Here is a 14,725-nt window from a genome sequence, read left to right as displayed (position 1 = left end):
CAATTATCCCAAGGATTATTTACTGATCGCCAATTAACCAGAGAGTAGCTGTCGAATAGATTTCACAGTTTATATATGACGGTTTTGCGGAGCTTGTTCTTTCTAGCTGTTTGAAAATGCCCTGAAAGACATGAATCGGTAATTTTGTTTTCATCACGACCGTAATCAGGAACCGTGATTCCACTGCTCGGACGCGCATATACAGCATCACGTATTTTTTCTCACTGTTTTGTTTGGTTTTATGGGGTTAACGTCCCAAAGCTTCTGAGGCTAAGGGACGTCGTAAAGACTGCTGAATAATTCCGGCCACCTGGAGTTCTTTAAAAAGCTCTGACATTTTGCAGCGCACGGAACTCTAGCATTTCGCCTCCACTGAAATAAGACCACCGCAGCTGGGTTAGAACACGGGTGTTTCGGGTCAGCAGCCGAGCACCATAACTACTGAGCCACCGCGGCGGTTAGTTTGCACATTGTATACCTGCAACTTGAAGCTGCTGATGTTTACGTTTCCAACGCTTAAAATGATTCCATAGATACTACCTGCTGTAACCGAGGAAGGTGCAGTCTTCGTCAAGACTGAAGAGAACAGGTGCTTTTCCTCTAAGCCATGTATTGTGGTTAATCTACCACCCATGACGTGCGAATTTCGGAAAGATGAAAACGATAGTTCCCCTTAGTTTAAAGTGACTTAGACAGGTGGCGGTGAGTTCCTGGTCACACAGTGTGCCACACAAGCAATTACATTAGGCTTTACATATTACAAAAACTGTATTTGTGCCAGGTATCAAGTTGATGCCACATGTGTTGTCTATCCTGTCCGCAGATGGGGCCCACGACCCACACGTCCCATCACGGCTTGCAGTTTTACTTGAAGGCACACGGCGCCTGGTTGGCGTTCGCAATCGGCGCAGGTCTATTTGTGGCGTTTATGTTGGGGCTGTTCATGTTGGCGCGTTACCGCAATGCCATTGTGACAGCGCAGATCTGCCGAACCGAGGACTGCGTGATCCACGAACGACTCCTGCGCCAAAACATTAACGGCAGCGTGGACCCGTGCCAGGACTTCAGTGCTTACGCATGCTCGGCATGGAGCCCGTCCAAACAGTTTGTCAGCTACGCCGCGGCCACCACAAGTGACGCCGTTGAAGCGTGGTTCAAGGCACGTGCATGAACGCGATCTCTTATCTCCTTAAAGCGCATATTCTTGCAACTTGTAATGTTTTTGAGCGCTTCATAGGCTTTTTTTATCAGTTAGAGTGTGACCATTGGAAAGATATTGTCGGCTTGATAGTCGACAAATTTCAATGAACGTTTTCGACAGAGAAGAAAATAAACAGGTGTAAACATCCGCTAATTGAGACTCAAAGATTCTTCAGCAATGCCGCGCACAAATCTTAAGCATGATGTCACTCTCCCTGACATCGTAATTCACGAATCATCTCTCGCGCAATCCCATATGACCACTCGTGCAAGATTCTAACGGCTAAGACTGTATAGCCGGGTCGCAGTGATTCTTCAATGTATTCCCTTAAACAGCAGGTTCTCCCCACTTTTCGGTTACTCTCTACTCATTAAGACGAGCCTGATTATTGAAAAATAACCGGTTATCAATACTGAACTGAAGTGATTTTCATGTGTATATCATTGAGAATAAACAACTTCTTGGCCAGAGCTCTGCCTGTCGCCTCGATCCCCGTTTCCATTCTCTCTTGTTTCCCTCTGGCGACTATCTCTCGTCTAAGACTTTTAGTTCCTCAACCCCCCCCCCCCCCTCCGCCTCCCGTGTTTTGTTCCTCGTCGCCACTCCTGCAAACGGCACCGTGTGCCTGTCAATGTCTTGGAAGGCCCAGGTGTAACGTCAACCATCTTCACTTGCAAACAGCCGGGCCTCGGCGGCAATGGCTGCGAGGGGATTCAGCGTCCTTTGAAAAGGTCGTCGCGCTTTCATGCATCCAGCTCTTCCCACTAACGCCATCCATCTGTTCGGCTTCAGCTTTCCGACCCTCTTCCCACTTACAGCTGTACTGTGAGTAGTTGCGACCGCGTGTCTTGGTCCCCACGATCCACACACATACACGCAAGCACACATATTCGCCATCCGCTTTCCGTCCGCTCTCTGGCGCGGTTGAGATGTACGCACAATAAATGCCATTGGCCTTTGTTATACAAGTGAACCTTGATTTAGCGGAGTACGGAGAGCGAAATACTTTCGGTGTCGCGGATTTCCCTGAGCCTGAATGCGCACAAAACACTGTAATCGGGGTTCAGTGTCTCGCAATCGCTCACATTAACCTCCTGGACGAGCTGTGCTTATTCTGGCAGACTGATATCTGGCGCGTATTAAATTGTAGCCAGGCAGTCTCGAAGGAAAGGGGAATAAAATTTTTTAATGCGACATCAAACATGCACCGTAGTTAGTCCTTGAACTATAATGTTTGGGCATGCCCTTTGAAGGACAACCTGTACCAGTAAACGGAGCTAGCACCCTGAAAGAGATTGTGGCCATTTTCACGGGTATGTCCAGTTATCCTCCGTTAAAAATAATTCAGCTAGCTTCAGGGTACCAATGTGGAACCATAATCCTTGAGCCATTCGGTTTGTCACCGCTGCAGGGCTTCGAAACGCTCCTAAGCAAGGGATCCCAACTGAGAGTCGCAGGCAGGAAGGCGCTGGCCATGTACAGAGCCTGCATGGACGCAGAGCGCATGGGTTCCACTGATGACACCGGCATGGCGGACCTCAAGAAGTTCATGCGGGAGCGCCGCATCCCGTGGCCCGGAGAGCCCGATGCCACAGCGAGTCCACTGGGCATTCTCCTGGACTTGGCCTTCAACTGGCAGACGCCTTTCTGGTTCCACGTGCAGGTGTTGTTTTCACAAATTGTGGCATTCACAGCACGAGGCATTTGTTGGAGTGGTCCGTGGCATATCACGTCGCCAAGGTCCACGTGGGCAGCGAGAGATGATGCATTGGGGTGGAAACGGGGCAATTTCGAGCGCTGAGCGTTCTCTAAAGTGGGTTGCAAATAACACAAACGTTTATTGATTAGAGGACTTAAATGGTGCCGCCGCGTCCGGGATATCATACAGTGACCTGGGATCCAGCAGCTCAATGTCAAGTCTGCTAATCTGCCGCAGCGTATGTGGTATTTAATTTGATGAATTGGTAAAATTAAAGCTTACAGCAGACACCATGAAACGCAAGAGGAGCCTTTCGTCAAGTAAGGTTTTCGTCAGACAACGGAAGAATTTTGGAATAAATGATGATCCACGGATGTGTGCCATTTCAGTCGCATGATTGGCTATGTCAAGCATCGACGGACTCATTAGCAACTTGTAGTGGGTGTGGGGTTCAGCAAATAAAAATGCTTATGCGAAGAAGTATCTATTTACGAAATATTTTCTTTATCCACTAGTTTTTTTTTCCCTTTCGTGATCGAAAGTTACAGAGAAATATGCAGTACAAATTCAGGAAGGTACATTTTTTTATTGCGCGGTGAGTGAAATTTTTAAGCGAACCATGCTGCTGATGGTCCCGGCGCTGCCGCATTCGTATGTTACCGACGACGAAGAACTACCGTTTTAATAAAATGGTAGTTAGGGCTTGTTGGTACCGGATATGAAAAGAAATAGCTCACCACAACTGTGCTGTCCTTTTCTCTGTTTTGTTGTGCTTCACTGTGCATTCAACTGACACCATTTTAATAACACTATGAAGAGAAATTGTATCTTTAGCTGGATCCCAGGCCTCATTTCTCCAACCAAAAACAAATTCAAATGATGCGATAAGTGACGCAAACCACGAAATAAAATTCAAGGGTCCTTTTCTTAGCCTTCTCATTTTGTGCAATTGATAGCAGTCATTAATTTGACTTTTCTTATGACGGAATTCACTGAATCCACAGACTTTCAGGAGTGCAAGAGAGCTCTCCATTTTTGTTTACACAGGTGCCTAAAGTTCCTAAAGTTATTTTTCAATGAAACGTTCTCATTAAATTGTGCATGCTGTGGTTTAACTTAACATATGTCTGAGTATTGTGTAAAAAAAAATAATAGTTTTATTGCATACAACTCTGCTTTATGAAGCGGTCACAAACTCTTTCTCGGTGACGACTTTAGCCATTGGGAGGCCTTTACGACGGTGTGAGCTGTGATTAGTGTTTAACTAGTACAGCTAACCGAAACTTTTATACACTTCGGAAACCAGCCTACCAGCTTACATGTCTGTGCCATTTTGGTTTCAATTGCCGCGGCCCAAACTTAAAAACGCTCATATGCTGCAGGTGTGGCCGGTTCATAGCGGAGACCGGAACGTGCTGATGCTTCGCTCGGGCAACTTCATGATGTTCTGGTCCAACTTTCATAAGAGCCGGATGGCCGAGCACGTCTACTACAACTACTACATGAGCTACTTCGAGGCCTTTGCTGGCGTTAACGAGTCGACGCCTACTGAAGAAGAAGTCGCGAAGACAGCGGCAATGGAATCGGATATCCTCGGGCGCTTCATGGAGGTGCTGATTCGGAAGAACAAGGCAGGTGATTTAGAAAGAATTGTGAACGTACGAAAAGGAAAGCAAGCGGCCAAGAAAAATACCACGAACTCTTAATATTCTCATAGGCGGGTGCAGAAAATGATGGAAAGGAATACGAAAATTCAACGTCTCGTATGTTCTTGGATTTGAATAGAAAGAATATTTCCACACATACGCTGCGAAAAATATCGTGACATGAAAAAAACAGAGCTATCTAGGCTAATTGCGTAATGTTTCAAGCCCGTAAAACTTCGCATGTATGTAGTTATATGGCATGTAGTTGTATCTATCAAAAGTTTTTTTCTGTAGCTGCTTGCTCAGAACATCCAGTGCTGACGCTTTCCTAATGGTTCATTCCATTGTTTTTCATGCAGGGTGTGTGTCCAAAGCAGTCATTTAATACGTCGTGCAAATGGCTATTTCTAATTGTTTCTAATTTTGGTTTCGTGCGCTTATTTCGATACCCGAAACATCATACCACCATTACAAAATAGAGAAATGTCGCGCGACAGCAGTGCATCCTGACGCAAGCTCACAGCTACAGACTCAAAACCCCTAAGAAATAATATTTCCTTGACCCGACGGGCCTTTGCGCAGACTCCGGCTGAATTCCCTCTCCCGGAGATCGAACGCCTGACGCCGAGTATCAACTCCTCCGAGTGGTTGTCCGATATCGGCTCGCACGTGGCGCTGTGGCCCGATTTTGGTGCTGGCGACCACGTCCTGGTCGAGGACACGGCGCTTCTCACGACGGTCGACCAGCTCTTCGCCAAGTACAGCCGGCGCGAGATGGCGCGGCACATCGCGTGGTTCTTCGTGCAGGTATTCAGTCACATAAAATAAGTAAACAGTGTTGCAAAGTTTTCTGGTCTGCAGGCTCACGGGGAGTCAAAAGAGCAGATAGGAGGACACCGTCAAACCTGACGTCCACCTGGCGACATATCTGTTTGGACATAATTTTGCAAGAGGTCTACACATCGTTTTGCCTACAGGATAGGGTATTTCTGTAAGTGAAAATGTAAAAAATCACAACGACATGTATACCTCAAACATTTCCTCTGCAAGCAGAAAGGCGAAATATTCTCTTCGCAAGCTGCAAAGCCCTTTTGGTGACATAGCCATTAGAAGCACGTACTCTTCTACCACCACCGCACTCGTGTTCGCAAGCCCTTCTAGACAATGATGCGACTAGTGTGCCAAGGGCACACTAGTCGCATGCAGCAAAAGTTGCGCACCTGATGGGCAGATCATTGTATGAAATGCAAAATATCGCATGGTATGATTTCCTTACAGGTGTCTCTTTGTCGCATATGTCCGGTGACATTGTGAATTTCTATGTGATGACGTCATTTCATTCTTGACGGGGACAACAAGATATCGGGTAAACTGGGGGTTTCAACAGCTAGTGCTTTAAAGAGATTGAAACACAGAAGAGTGCAGCCGCAGAACCGGTATTGTGCCGCAGGTGTTCGCCCCACTTGGAAACATCGAATTGCTAAAGAACAAATTCGGTGAATTCGATCGCGGCATCAGCAATCGGCCGGTCTTCTGTGCCACCGAGGCTGAGGCATCCTACGGCGTGCTGATCAGGCTGCTGTTCCTGGAAGCACACTTCACGACAAAGGTTAGCGTCATGATATTGTATCTTAAGGCAGAGATTCTTAAAACCAGCAACCGTAATCACATTTGGATTGTGTAATCACCTGAGAGTATTTTTGGTGACCGATGCTCACTTATATGAGATGGTAGGCTGGAGTTTGTGTTAAGAGAAAGAACGGGAAACGATCCGTAACCTCACTGGCTATATGAATCAGATATGCAAATGACTCTGGGAGCAGTGAGGGTTAATTTAGGCGAAGAGTCTGTCACCTGCGAAGCTGCAATGTGCTTTACACAATAAAGAACCGGCATAAAGGAGTGCGTTTTAAATTCCACGCTTCCTTTAAGGGGAGACGCGGGTATTAAAATGAACATTTTTATTATTAATGATATCGTAATTAAATTAAATGTGCATATGTTTGTTTTCTTCTTGTTTTTAAAACATAATTAGTTTTAGTATATTTCAAACACTTTGTAAACCTTCTAAAAGGCATCTTAGCATGAATGCTTAAAGCTCTGCGCTGACGAACATTCATAGCGCGCATTACTGTTCAAATTTTGGCAGATCTTAACTGATATGCCCTGTATTAAATTGGCAGTGCAGTATATAATCACATAATATGGTTTTCGATTCAAGCATGTTGAACACAAAATCTGTTTGCCATGCAAGCAACGATACTTCAAACAAGAGTAAAAAACATTATCGGCTTTTTTTTTTCTTTTTGTTAAAACTTACCTTGGCACTCATAGTATTTTCCATCATTCATCCTGGATGCTAACATATGAGGTTTTCTTGGGCAGGAACTAAAGGCTTGGTTGCGTCTATCGGTCATTTTCCTAAATAAAAGCTGTCACACCATGCCACTGTCAGCCGTGGAAGAGCGCAGCTCTTGCACGTCTTAAAATGACATGAAACCACCTTTTGTTCATGCATATGAATCGTTTGTTACAACCTGTTATGCCAATCAATTGTCAAAATACCACCGATCATTTACTTTCTTCTTATGTACTGCGCATCGTTTTACATTTGTCACATACATTAGCTGCGCACTAAGTGGTTCCGGAGACATTATTGAATGTGTCTGCGAAGGAGTTTTATAGAGGAGAGGAGGTATCTAATGCTATATTCTGTCATTTTTTGTAACGCTCATCAGTTGACGGGAGGAAAAATGAATGTAGCATACTTACTGTGCGTTTACTGGATTTTGAGTTGGTTCAGTAGCGATAACATTGAATATTTTTATAAATGCATAAATTTTCAAAGGCCCGCTCTACTGTGGACCGCACTCTGGAGGACATCACAGAATCGGCCAGGGAAAGGTTCGCCACAGTGGCCTCGGGTAGGAATTCGTTAAGTTGCAACGCTTCCGCCGCCGCCAAGAGGAAGCTGGACAAGCTTCGCTTCTCTCTGTGGCCTCCCGACTCGCTGCTGAAGTGGCGTGCCCTCAGCGAGATGTACAGCAGCTTCGGTCTCGCACAGGAGTCGCTTGCCCGCTACTGGGTGCACGGCCACGAGCGCCTGAGGCAGCTCTCAGAGCAACCGCAATACGCTCAAGCGCTGGCGCAGCGAGCGAACTTCCTCATGCCATTGATCCGCTACGACTACCTCCGCAACGTTGTGTCCGTGTCCGTGGCGACGCTGCAAAGGCCACTGTTCTACCTCTACGGAACGCCCGCCATGACACACGGTGGCCTGGGATTCACATTCGCCAAGGAGCTGGTCAAGGCTTTGGACAGCAGAGGGCTCATGGTGAGCGGTGCAGTGCACAAGCTTTGCAGATCGGCGAATATATACGACCGAAATGTTTGCATAATTAGCTTATAATAAATGTATCGTAGGATATATGAATATTACTGTCATAAAACAGGCGGCGTTCTGGATTGAAACTCTTCTAAGGTGAGAGGCACACCAGAAGATTGGATGCTAGAGTCAACACTTTGTAGAGTATAAAATTCGAAAATAGTGTCGACACATAGTTAAGCGCTAAGAATAATGTACCGTTTATAACGTAGTTTCGACCCCATGAGTGTAAAACAAACTTGTCCACGCTTTGCGCTTCCTCTTCTGAACAACAACGGTCGGTTCCTGTCTTTCCTGCCAAACAGTCTTTCAGTACCGTCAATGCAGGCCTGGCCGATATGTCACTCTCCATACCAATGTTGGGGCCTACAGTTCGGTCACTATTTTTACAAAAAACACCCATATGCGGACATATCAGACTGGAGGCATTTTTACGGATCCTAAGTAATTTCTTGAAGGCGTTAAATAAACTCCTCTGCTAGTTCGTTATGTCTCAACCATTAAAATCTGCTCGAAAGCAGAAAAAGTTCCCTCACCAGAAAGATCTTACACCTTCTTTGGAACGCCATATTCTTGGAGCTTCGAGGCAACATTGAAGAAATCGAACTCATCCTAAGGCACGTCTGGAATCATCTTGCAGGGGCGTTCTTTATCGGCATTTTCGAATTAAAGTTTCCGCGGTCGGTTACGAAGCACGCATCTGACTTCTCAGAGGCATGGCTGCTGTAGCCGCTTTGTCAAGGGGAATGTTGATGAAGTGACATCAAGGAGGCACTGAGCTTCCGACTTGCGCTCCTCGACCTCTGTGATTGCAGGTGGATCCGTCCGGCCGTATCGACGATTCGTGAGTGCCGGCCGAGTGACGTGAGCACACAGCGCAGAGGGCTCGCTGCCTTCCCTCCGGCGACGACATCTTCCCGGAGGTGCCCGCACTGCGCATCGCCCACGATGCGTTCCTGCGGCGCCGCCGTCGAGAGGCGGGTGGCACGCGCGTCTCCCCGCTCTGGTCCGACCAACAGGCACGCCCTACTTTTGCCGCTTTCAATGCGATATCCGCCAATTCAGGACTTTCTCGAGAGAGTTTGAAGTACCACCATCGGTTTATTCCGCCGTTATTGAAACCTCTCGACCTTACTTGATGGTGATCAGGAAATGAAATTTAAGGCCTTTGTAATCAGGCATGTGCCAGGAACTGGGTGCTTTGAAAATTGTGCCCTTTGAAATCATATCAGGGTGGGCCCGGTCCCTGTAGCACCTGATATGCTAATGGGGAAGCTAGAAAGGGAGGAAGTGGATAATGACTTTGTGGGGCATGACATACTCATAGAGTGCAGTTCATTTGTTTGGAAAGCAAGAAGAAACTCATCTGGGGATGGAAGTGAGGCCACGGAAATTGTCTGAAGCATGATAAGACGCGAAATTTAAAATATGCAGCAAATTGCTGTCCTTAGAACACGCAAGCGGGCAGAACGGCATGTGCGATGTTTAGCCTGTCTCCTCAGTGCCATCTACGTAGCAAGGCGTGCCTACGGAGTCGGGACAAAAGTAGTTCGCAGTCACGAGCCAGCAGCCCTCTTCACGAACGGATGCATGGCGACCATGAAATCATTCGAGAACAAAGCCGAGGACTTGCTGAATCTAACCGACGGCGGTGTGCCTGTCAAACCTAAGTGCCGCAAGGCGGAAAAAGGACGCACTTAGCTAACTGATGAACGGAGAGTGGCGGCTGCCGAAAGAAGGAGAGCGGATAGAACGAGAGTTGGCAGACACACCGCTGTGTGACTCTGACGAACAGTGAGGCGCAATAAATCGTATGCATAGTGGTCCGTTCCGTTGTTACAGGCCGAATATAGAGATGTGTGGAACTAAACTTCTAATGATGCTGGAGGATGCGAGGTGAAGTTGTTCAGCGTCACTGCTTTTTCTTTGGCGAATGTGGCAGAGGTAATTTTCGCCACTTGATTTCACGCCTTCCCGTCTTAAGTGTCGACTAGAGTGAGACACATACGGCTCCTTCTCGCCACTCATAACATAAAGCACCCAGGTTTGATCTGTCCGCATATAGTTACACATTTTCGGCGCCTTTGCTTTCTTGCGATGGCAGACGATAGAATACATCTTGGATGAGTTCTGCCAATCGACTCGCCGCCATTGCTATTAACGGCGTTTGGTTAATGACCACGTAGAGCGAGGAAAATATCCCGGCCACGTCAATCGCGTTTCGATGGAAGCAAAATCCTAAAGTCTTCCACGCTCTGTGCAGTGCAAGTTCGCTTTATCATTCTCGTGTGACAGAAATTAATTCGGAGGCCCCTGCTCCAGCCTCTAATTCTTACATTTAATTGCTCCCTTTATTGCTTTCCTCATGGCATATGGTTAGGGTGCCTTGATTTTAACTTTATAATTTTAAAAACTGCAAGTTTGAGCATTAATTGACAACAATATTTATCGCTTAGATTATTCATCTATATAAAAACTTGGTGAAACCAAGTGTGGAAGTTACCTTTCCTGTTGAGACGAATGATCTCTCATATGAAAGAGCATTATTGCCTGAAACAATCTAAGCTGCCGGGATACAACAGACCGCCTATTATAAGAGCACCATTTTCCTTAATTGAAGAGGGTTAGCCTGTCACATTTGCGCATCAGATTACATCGCATTGAATTAGGCACAAGTCTAATAAAGCTATTTATATTTATTTTAAAGTCCACTGTGTTAAAAATGCTTTAAATGTCTTTTGCAGGACGGCAGAATTTTCAGGTAAAAATTTCGAACTGTACGGGCATCTGACAGAACCCAGTAAGAATCGCTCAGATAATACAATCGGCACAAAGAGAACCACTCCTGCGAAAAGCGTGTTGTTCTCCCGTCTGTGTTAAAGCATCGTTAAAACCTTGGACTTTTTAAAGGCACGTTTTGAGGTTTTTTATAGCTTTTAGTGATCAGGCACAAACTAATACTCATCATGATGAAAGTAAAGACTCTGAATGTAGCTGGCTTACATTCAGTCTGCAATTTAAATATAATTTGACCTACTATAATATAAAGGGCACTCACATTTGAAAGCACTTAGTTTTTTTGCATTTAGGCTTCTTCGACAGGCAGCTGCCGCTGTAGATATTCGATCTTCAGGAATATATTACTAATTTTTTTATGAGGAATTTAATGCTCTCTATGGCTATTTCATTCCCGGTGAACACTTTAGCCGCACTGTCAGCGAATGGGTAGTAGAAGGTGTGAAAGAGCGAAGAGAGAGAAAGGGGCGCCACAGTACAGACCTGAAGAATAATTTGGCCATCTTGGGTTATTAAACGTGTGCCGATATTGCACAATATAACGGCTATCTTCTGAAGTCGACTTGGATCAAAACATGACTTCCCCAACCAAGACTTAATCCCGACTTTCTTGCTCGGGATAAGAGCGCACAAAACATTCAAACACTACTACAGGTTCTCGCCAACACTTGCTGCGTGACATTGATGACAACGTGACGATTTAAATCAACTTCATAATCACTGGTCGAAAATGGATGCCGGTTTGATCTAGCCGCAGATATCCACGTCCCTTCTTTGACAAGTTTCCTTTGTCACACGCAGGTGTTCTTCATCACGGCGTGCTTCAGCATGTGCGGCCGCAGGGGCTCTGCCGGCAGTCTGGGAGGAGACTGCAACAAGGCGGTCAGCAACCTATCGCCTTTCGCTCGGGCCTTGCATTGTCCCAGTGGCTCACCCATGAACCCGGAGAGGAGGTGCACCTACTTTGAATGACCCGCACCCCTTCACACCGAGAGCAATGCTTAAGATCTTGCTGCGCTTAAGTAATCCGTTTTCTTTGTGAAACCTGTGTGCACATCTAAGTAGGACTTCTTTAAATTGACAGCGCGAAGCCACTACCTTCGCTTGTTCTCAGCTGTTTCCTGATATTGCTGATGTCAGCCATAGCTAGTGCCCTGCTTTATTTGAACGGTTGCCTACTATACACATTTGCATCTAGGCGTTGTTCTGCTCATTGTGGAATAGCACAGAGAACTTGTAAAGCGTTTGTGAGAAAACGCTACTGTGCTGTGATTGTGATGATGATCACCATAGTGATGTTTAGTGAATGGCGCTGCTCAGGACCTGTTTTTCTGTGAGTTCCCAACCGAGCTTCTGGTCTTCTGCCTTCATTCGCCTGTTACAGAACTATTGTGTTCCACACTTTTCTCTTTGTTGTCCACGCTGTGTATGTGTTGTGGTGGATCAGAGGTGATAATGTTTTATCAGGTAGCGCAGTCTTGGACAAAAGTATGCGGGAGTCAGATTCGACGTTTAAAAACTTTATTTCAGCCAGATTGGCTAAAATCATTTGAATTAAAATTTAGATTTATGCGTATACATGCGTACTCTATCCAGTGGAAACAATACAACCTAACTAGATAGCGAGACGGAGCAGAAATGTTCTTTTAAGAATCCGCATCCTGCAAACTTTTGTCCATGACAGTGCATGAATAAGATGCTAGTTCCTTGATATGTTCAGTATAACTCTACAGAACAAAGTATGATCTCGTCTCAATTGAGAGGTGACAGGAATCTGAATCATAAAGGCGTTGTTTAATTGTTACCAGAGAAGGCGGTCGGACATGTTTGTCTTCCAATACGGGCCTTCATTCATTTCGCGCTCATTATCATGCCACATGATTCTCTGTGTATGCTTTTAAGTCTGATTAGGCCAATTCAGCTATGTTCAACCCCCTGCCAATCTGTGACATTGTGCATACTGCAAATTTCTAGCATTGCTTCGCATGATTTTATGCTTATTGATATTTTGACCTCGAAGTTGAGCACAATTGTTACTCTGAGCTTATATGTATGTCACTTTAGTCTAGAAAAGCTGTGTACTGTTTTTTAAGCCTGCGATACTTTGTGTATTCGTCGTATTTCGTCCTGGGCTTATTTTTTCTGAAATTGTTGACTATAGTTCGATTTTCCTTTCAAGCAATTAATTTTCAATAAATCATTATGCGAACGGTCGGTCACGTAAACCTTAACCTCCCATACCTTGTCCGTATCATACCAAGCCGTTCACCTGAGGACTTTTCTTGGGTAACGAGATCGCAATTCAGCAATTTTCTACTGTCTTGCTTATCAACATTTTTCTGTTAAACTGCCGAGACTCGCTCCCTTGTTGAGTGTAATTGACGTCTGCTCGAATGCTCGCTGTCGAAGCTCGCTGGCTTCAAGTGAGCACCGGTTTTCATCCCCCCCCCCCCCCCCCACAAAAAAAAAGCTGCTCTACAGCTCTACAGGTCCATATCGTTTGTGTCATTGCCACATCAAGGATATTTGGGACTCTAGTGGAATCTGCTCTAGAGTTTTACTGAAAGGTGCATTATTGGGATTGACTTAACTTCCTTGTTTTCCTTGGCTCAATCAGCTTTCGACTGCACTCTCCTGGATGCCACAAATTCACCTGCTTGGCTTCAGAAGAGAACGTAATCTGAGGGTATTCCTGAAACGCTGTCGGGTAGGAATTGAGCAGGTGGCCCTCCGGCGGCTACACCCCGCCCCTTCCACTATTGCTTGGCATGTCTTTTTGACTCACCATGACATTGAGTGCCGACAACTGTCCCCACCATCGACCCCACACTCCAGCGACGGGCTGTTTTCAGGGAGCCAAAGCTCGAGGCAACAGAGGATATATGTCGAGACGATCATGAAAAGATTAATTTCGGGGTAAATGTCGGGCATCACTGCACAGAAATGTTCTGTATATTCTTGTTTTCGTCATCTTCCAAATATTTCCAAGATATTTGGAAGAATACTCATTTTTTCCGCGTGTTTAGTTTACATTTAAAAATTTTCCGCACTATTTATACTTTTAAATCGAAGAAAAATGGCTGCAGCAATAACGGAGCACCGGCGGTTGCGGTAACAACGTCTCTCTCGGCTGGCAGCGCGAACCCCGTGACCTATGGTTTTGTCCCTTAGCCGAGAGATGGCAGGAAACGCAGGGAACACTGCCAGTGGGCAGAGGAGGAAGGAGGAGGAAAAAGTTTTGTTTGAGGCCAGCACTAAGGCCCAGTTAAGAAAAGCGCTTTTTCCGCCAAGACTTACTGACAATCTGCCGAGCCCGAGTGAAGCCAAGCACTCCAGTAAAGAGGGGGAGGGTAAGGCAAATAAGGAGAAGCCATGACGATGTTACATGAGTAGAGAATGTAGTCAAGGGTTCGACAGAATCCTCTCTGGCGAGGGGAAACATAGTGGATGAATAAAACGTACACTCGCCAAAAATTGGTTTTAATATATGAAGTTTCGGGACCACTACGGGTCCCTTGTTGTGAACAAGGGACCCGTAGTGGTCTCGCCAAAAATTGGTTTTAAAGGGACACTGAGGAGAAATTGAAGTTGGCTTGTATCGATAGAATAGCAGCTCCTGATCACAAAAACGCCACTCTTACTGAAAACAAAGCTCTTGTAATGTAGAAAATAGCAAGAACCAAAATACAGGTGTCGCCGCCACAGGCCAATCTCGCAAGTACAAGCGTGATGACTTCCTAGGACAAGAGGCGCCACCTTGGAGTAATTTTCCTTACTTCATGGAAGCCATGAATCTCTGAGGCTGGCAAAGGAAGGTTGCGCACGGCACCGCTAGCCGTCAGAAATCACGGAGTCTGCGTTTACGTCACGTATCACGTCACTCCGTTCTGTGACGTCATAAGAGTTCTCCGTGTCGTCATAAGAGTTCTCGAGTTTGAATCAGAGCGGCGGGAAAAACTTTCTCTACTTTGAATCCAAATTTCTTTGAAAGAAATGCA

The 14,725-nt window shown here is 45.8% G+C and overlaps 1 protein-coding gene across 1 annotated transcript; it reads left to right on the top strand.

Moving 5' to 3' along the window:
• The first annotated feature begins 823 nt into the window (after nt 1–823).
• On the top strand, nt 824–11,699 carry LOC144108218 (endothelin-converting enzyme 2-like). Its single transcript, XM_077641496.1, has 7 exons — nt 824–1,159; nt 2,613–2,864; nt 4,283–4,531; nt 5,129–5,353; nt 5,997–6,155; nt 7,395–7,880; nt 11,529–11,699. The coding sequence occupies exons 1-7, from the start codon at nt 824–826 to the stop codon at nt 11,697–11,699; spliced, it is 1,878 nt and encodes a 625-aa protein (XP_077497622.1).
• Nucleotides 11,700–14,725: the final 3,026 nt, after the last annotated feature.

The sequence above is a fragment of the Amblyomma americanum genome, chromosome 10 (assembly GCF_052857255.1).
Source record: "Amblyomma americanum isolate KBUSLIRL-KWMA chromosome 10, ASM5285725v1, whole genome shotgun sequence".
Lineage (NCBI taxonomy): Eukaryota > Metazoa > Arthropoda > Arachnida > Ixodida > Ixodidae > Amblyomma > Amblyomma americanum.
The sequence above is the reverse complement of the archived record's forward strand: the minus strand, read 5'-3'. Positions and strand labels throughout refer to the sequence as shown.

What these genes read in the sequence shown, in the direction of transcription:
- LOC144108218 (XM_077641496.1), top strand. Translation starts at nt 824, where the DNA reads ATGGGGCCCACGACCCACACGTCCCATCACGGCTTGCAGTTTTACTTG. An exon ending in CTTTCTGGTTCCACGTGCAG is followed by an intron (nt 2,865 to 4,282) that starts GTGTTGTTTTCA and finishes CATATGCTGCAG; the next exon opens with GTGTGGCCGGTTCATAGCGG. An exon ending in TCGCGTGGTTCTTCGTGCAG is followed by an intron (nt 5,354 to 5,996) that starts GTATTCAGTCAC and finishes ATTGTGCCGCAG; the next exon opens with GTGTTCGCCCCACTTGGAAA.